The sequence below is a fragment of the Lethenteron reissneri genome, chromosome 63, assembly GCF_015708825.2.
Source record: "Lethenteron reissneri isolate LAM-NWPU_2019-01 chromosome 63, ASM1570882v1, whole genome shotgun sequence".
NCBI classification, from domain to species: Eukaryota; Metazoa; Chordata; class Hyperoartia; order Petromyzontiformes; family Petromyzontidae; genus Lethenteron; species Lethenteron reissneri.
The window spans coordinates 6,660,416-6,666,415 of record NC_083841.1 but is presented as its reverse complement, the minus strand read 5'-3'; the positions used below and the strand labels follow the sequence as shown (position 1 = coordinate 6,666,415).

Genomic DNA, 6,000 nt, shown 5'->3' with positions numbered 1-6,000 from the left:
CCTAGCCACCAGATTCGACTGCGAACCTCTGCGAGAAGTGGTGAGAGAGAGGCCCCCTTCTGCCGGCAGTCGCATGAGCGAGCAGTTTCAGGGCTTCTCCTGTGTGTGCATGCATGTCTGTGTGTCTGTGTGTGCGTGTGTTTCTGTGTGCGTGTGTGTGTGTACATGTGTCTGTGTGTGTACGTGTACATGTGTCTGTGTGTGTACGTGTGTCTATTTGTGTGTGTGTGTACGTGTGCGTGTGTGTCTGTGTGCGTGCGTGTCTGTGTGTGTGTGTGTGTCTGTGTGCGTGCGTCTGTGCGGTAGTGTAGCGATTAGCACGCTGCGTAACGAACCCGGCGACCCGGCTTCGATTCCCGCTCACGGCCAACACCGATTGAAGGTTATCTGAACCGGTCCTGGGTCTCCCCCTAGGTCGACTCGGCCTCAAACGAGTACCTGGTGCGGTGTGTAAACATCGCCACTGGGGAGACAAAGACGGCCCGGCATGGGTGCCCAGCCACCTCTTGTGTGTTGCCGGCCTTCACGATTGCTGCTCGCTAACAGCACTTGCTCCCTACAGTCCGTTGAGGCTATACGCGGCGGCGCGGGATCTTTGTCTTTGTGCGCGTGTGCAGTTTGAGACGTGCTATGTGCACCACTGCTTCAACGCGTTTGGATGCGCGCTGACTCACGCGTCTGGCTGGAAAGTGGTGTTCTCGGGAGACACGATGCCTTGCGAGGCGCTCATCAGCATGGGTGAGGCTCCCTCCCTCCCGTCACTCCCCGCTCGAGCGAGTTTTAGCCCCCCCCCCCCCCCCCGATACGTTCCATTCATTGGCTACCACATTCTGATAAGCTCCTCCCCCCCTCTCCTCCCCTTTAACTGGTAATTAAGGGCTTACATCTTGAATCCCTGCCTCACTTGATGCAGCAAATCTGGCTGTGACGGTCCCACCTGATAACGGAGACTTGTGTTGCCTCCGAAACGTCGTGATTTTATTGTTTTATTTTTATAAATTTTTATTTCATTTTTTACCTATGTGACTTTACCGAAAGAACTAAGAGTATGAATCCTTGCAGTCACGAAAGCTTCAAATCTAGAATTTAGCCACAGGGGTTTCACGACGGCCTTGCCCGTGATACTGGGATGGGCGATAGTTGTGATGTCCTTGTACCCCGCGCCTGCGATTAGCGCGCTTGGCTGCGTACGGCGCGACAGAAGTTCAACGCGCACGCGGAATTGCGACACAGCGTCTCATCAGCAGACTCAAGCTTGCTGGAATCAATGCCGGTGAACTGCCAGATATTTATGGGCAAAGAAAACTCTCCCTTATTGAGATGTGTCCCACACACGCAAAATGACATTGCACATCGCGCGAAAGAATCTTAGCTCGGATTTAATGTCGTGCCGTTCATCAAAGCTCCTTGCGAGGATTACACAGCGTGCATTCGTTATTGGCTGATGGGGAGAGGGAGATGGGGTTTGAGTGCTGGGGAGGGGAAGGGATGGCAAGGGAAGGGTGGTGGTGATAGGGCAAGCGTGGGGCAAGGTTATGAAGGGTGAGGGGGAGGATGGTGAGGGAGGGCGATGGTAGGGAGATGGAGGGGGGGGTGATGTTAGCAAGGGGGAGGAATCATTTGCATTGTTGCTGAGAACGTAAATAACAGAGCGGCAGTTGATGTCTCCTTGGTGTATATCTGTGTGTCTCCACGCGGTGGGTTGCGTGAAGAACGCTTGAAATGTTGCTACATGTGGAGAGACGGTTCCACGACGTGGTCACAGGCAGCGGACACTCCGGGGGCGGCTTCGTGGCCGTCCCGTCTGGCTCGCAACGGCCGCGTCTGAGACACTGGGGCAGAGGATCTTGTACACGTAGGTAAAAAATGAAATAAAAATTAATAAAAAATAAAATAATAAAAATCACGACGTTTCGGAGGCAACACAAGTCTCCGTCATCAGGTGGGACCGTCACAGCCAGATTTGCTGCATCAAGTGAGGCAGAGATTCCAAGATGCAGGCTCTTAAATACAAGTTGAGGGGGAGGAGAGGGGGGGGGGGCTTATCAGAATGTGGTAGTCAATGAATGGAACGTATTGGGAGGGGGGGAGCGGCGCTAAAAGAGATCAACAGGTGCACGTGGACCTGTTTGTGCACAAGCACCTGTTGGTGCACACCTACATGACTTTACCGAAAAACTAAGAGTATGATTCCTTGCAGTCACGAAAGCTCAAATCTCGAATCAGAGGATCTTGATTTTTAAGAGCTGCCGGGTCTCGGTGTTACCCTCCTTCTTGCCGTCTCTCTCTCAAGGTTTAGGTTTCTTTTACCTAACGGGGGTGGGCACGCACAAGACCAGGATTAGTCGCGCTTGCAAGAGGGCCCTTGACGGTAGCGGGAGGGGGGCGACGATTTCTTCCTCTTGATTTGAAGCTTTTCGTGACTCATGAATCCATACTCTTATGTGTGTGATTTATTTTATTTTAGGTATAAAATAAATGAAAAAATCACAGTTATTTATTTTATTTTAGGTCAAAAATAAATTAAATAAATCACAGTGATTTGTTTTATTTTCTACCTACGTGACTTTACCGAAAGAACCAAAGAGTATGGATTTCTTCCTCCCTCCTTTCTTATTCCTTTCATTTTTCATCTTTCTCCTTCTTTCGTACGGACTAATAGCGTCGGGTTAAAGATGCAATTTGAGATGTTGTTATCCAACGCCATTGTCTGTTCAGAAGCAGGAGTGGATCGTCGTCCGTTCCACCTTTAAAGCAGTAAAGGCATCGGCAGTGGCGGAGTGGTTACGATGTGGGCAGTCGATGGTTTGGGATTGGTGGCCGCAACCACTCGCTGGCCTTCCATAACGGATGCCTCAGGGCAATCTGCTGCAGCTTATTACAGGCAGTCCTCTACTTACCATGGAGATGCGTTACGACGACCCCATCGTAAGTCAAAAAAAAATTTATCCGTAAAAACAACGTTTTTCACTCTAAATCCTTTATATGCGTGGCGGCTAGAGTCCTCTCGTCCTCTGGCTTGAGATGGCTGCCACCTATGGGTCAGATGATTGTCTGCAGCATTAAGCAATTGGTAATTAAATATTTTAAAAAATTTCCCTAAACAGTGTAAAATTTTGGAAAAATGTTTTCACGAAAATTAATTGTCACGCACAACGAGTCTGTGTGGAAAATGTCAGCTCGATTGGATCACGGGAAGTGTGTTAAAAAACGACCGAAAAATTTGCACGGTCGTAAGCAAGCAAGCAAGCACGCAAGCACGCAAGCAAGCGAACTTAATATAAAGGATTTAAAAATATCGTAAGTCGAAGATGGCCTAGCCTACCCAAGAGTCTTAAAGAATGGTGATAATTTAGCAAAACAGAGCAATTTACAGTACTGTACTGTAAAAACTATATACTGTATGTATTTAGTAATTACAATACTGTATTGCACAGTAAAATGTCAAGTAAAAAAAACAAGGTAAATTCTTAGCCCACCTATATGAACTGCAATTTAATAGAAAGTTTTTTCAGGAAACAATCCCATCTGCTATAAAAACTTTTAACACCGAGACAACTTAACTCTGCTGGTGAGAGTGAGAGGCATCACCACACAAGGCGGGAGATGCGTACATCCCGGCAGCGTCCCAACGTACAGTATCGTACCTCGTACGCTGCTGCGTTTGCCTGCCACGCGATATTTAAAATATTTTGCAATTTTTCTTCTTGGTTCTTTCGGTAAAGTCACGTAGAAGGGAAGTAATAAAATAATAAAAATAAAACATAATAAAATAATTCTCACGACGTTCCAACCCAGCTTAAGCTCCAACCCAGCTTAAATATACGCTCCAACCTTGGTGGTGTTTCATTCTTCACCTGAGGACGGCTGCTTGCGTTGTGGCCGAAACGTCGTGAGAATTATTTTATTATGTTTTATTTTTATTATTTTATTATTTCCCTTCTACGTGACTTTACCGAAAGAACCAAGAAGATGAATCCCTGCAGTCACGAAAGCTTTAAATCGAAATTTTGCAATTTTGTCGAAGTTTCATGCTGAGTGTCTGCAGCTGCTGCTGCGTCCTGTCCAGCGCTTTGAGATCGTTGATGAAAAGCCGCTTTACGAGTGGGATGATTATATTGTCATCGTCGTCATCTTCTGGCCAAACAAAATCCACGACACCGAACCGTGCAAAACACCCGGTCGTCCTAACATCACGCGCACGAGACATCGGTCACGTTCTCAGAATGGACCCAGGGACTGGACATCAAAAATTGCAAGGCTCTCATCCAGCAGTGGATTGAGCAAAGCGTGTGCGCGTACGTGGGAGGGGGGCGAGAAGGCCCCCCCCTCTCCCCGCCCCGCCCCCCCACGGAGTGGACGCGTTTTGTCGCCGCAGGAAAGGGGGCGACGCTGCTCATCCACGAGGCGACGCTGGAGGACGGCCTGGAGGAGGAGGCTCTGGAGAAGACGCACAGGTGGCAGCAGTAGCAGCAGTAGCAGCAGTAGTGGCAGTAGCAGTAGTAGCAGCAGTAGCAGTAGTAGCAGTAGTAGCAGCAGTGGTGGCAGGATGAGTAGTGGCAACAGCAGTAGTGGCAGTAGTAGCAGTAGTAGCAGTAGTAGCAGCAGCAGTAGCAGTAGTAGCAGTAGCAGTAGTGGCAGTAGTAGCAGCAGCAGTAGTAGTAGTGGCAGCAGTGGCAGCAGCAGTAGTGGCAGTAGTAACAGCGGTAGTAGTGGCAGCAGCAGCAGTAGTAATAGCAGCAGTAATTGCAGCAGTAGCAGCAGCAGTAGTAGCAGTAGCAATAGCAGCAGCAGTAGCAGCAGCAGTAGTAGCAGTAGTGGCAGCAGTAGCAGCAGTAGTAGCAGTAGCAGCAGTAGTAGTAGCAGTAGTAGTAGTAGCAGCAGTAGTATCAGTAGTAGTAGCAGCAGTAGTATCAGTAGTAGTAGCAGCAGTAGTAGCAGCAGCAGTAGCAGCAGTAGTAGCAGCAGTAGTAGCAGCAGGAGTAGCAGTAGCAGCAGCGGCAGTGGCAGCAGCAGCAGTGGCAGTAGCAGCAGTAGGAGCAGCAGTAGAAGCAGCAGTAGTAGTAGCAGCAGCAGTAGAAGTAGTGGCAGCAGCAGTAGTAGCAGCAATAGTAGTAGCAGCAGCAGCAGCAGTAGTAGTAGTGGCAGCAGCAGTAGTAGTAGTGGCAGCAGTGCCGGGGGCAGCAGCAGTCGAAGGAGCAGCAGCAGTAGTAGCAGGATTAGTAGTGCCAGCAGCAGGAGCTGTAGTAGCAGCAGTAGCAGCAGTGGTAGCAGGATGAGCCGTAGCAGGAGCAGAAGTAGTAGCAGCAGTAGCAGGATTAGTAGCAGCAGCAGCGGTATCAGGAGCAGCAGTGGTAGCAGAAGTAATAGTGAGTAGTAGTAGTAGCAGCAGGAATAGCAACAGCAGTAGTCATAGCAGTCGTAGTAGTTGTAGCAGCATTAGTATTAGCAGCAGTATTAGCAGTAGGAGTAGCAACAACAGTAGTAGCAGCCGTATTAGTTGTAGCAGTAGTAGCAGAAACGGCAGGAGTAACAGCAGTATTAGCAGCAGCAGTAGAAGTAGCATCAGTAGTATCAGCAGCAGTTGCAGTCGTAGCAGCAGTGAAGCAGTTGTAGCAACACCAGCAGCAGTAGTAACAGTGCCAGCAGCAGCGGTAGCAGCAATAGTAGCACCAGCAGCGGGAGCAGCAGTAGGAGTTGTAGCAGCAGATGTAGTAGCAGCAGCGGTAGCAGAAGCAGCAGTAGGAGTTGTAGCAGCAGGATGTAGTAGTAGCAGCAGCAACAGCGGTAGCAGAATCAGCAGGAGTAGTAGTTTTATAACAGTAGGAGTTGTAGCAGCAGTAACGGTAACAGGAGAAGCAGTAGTATTTGTAGTAGTTTTAGCAGCAGTATCAGCGTGCCGTGCGTGCGTCTCAGCGCAGTGGCCCTCGCTTCCGTTGTGAAACCGCGTTGTGTTCAAATAAACCGCGAGGGTCTGCCGTGCGTCTTATTTTCCCGAGC

General features: G+C 49.3%; 1 protein-coding gene across 1 annotated transcript in view; it reads left to right on the top strand.

Annotated features, from left to right (window-relative positions):
• ELAC2 (elaC ribonuclease Z 2) overlaps positions 1-6,000 on the top strand; it is a 44,677-nt gene that overhangs the window by 34,201 nt on the left and 4,476 nt on the right. The window contains exons 21-22 of the mRNA XM_061577068.1: positions 618-738; positions 4,379-4,457. Of these exons, the coding sequence (XP_061433052.1) occupies positions 618-738; positions 4,379-4,457 (200 nt within the window). The remainder of the gene's footprint in view (positions 1-617; positions 739-4,378; positions 4,458-6,000) is intronic.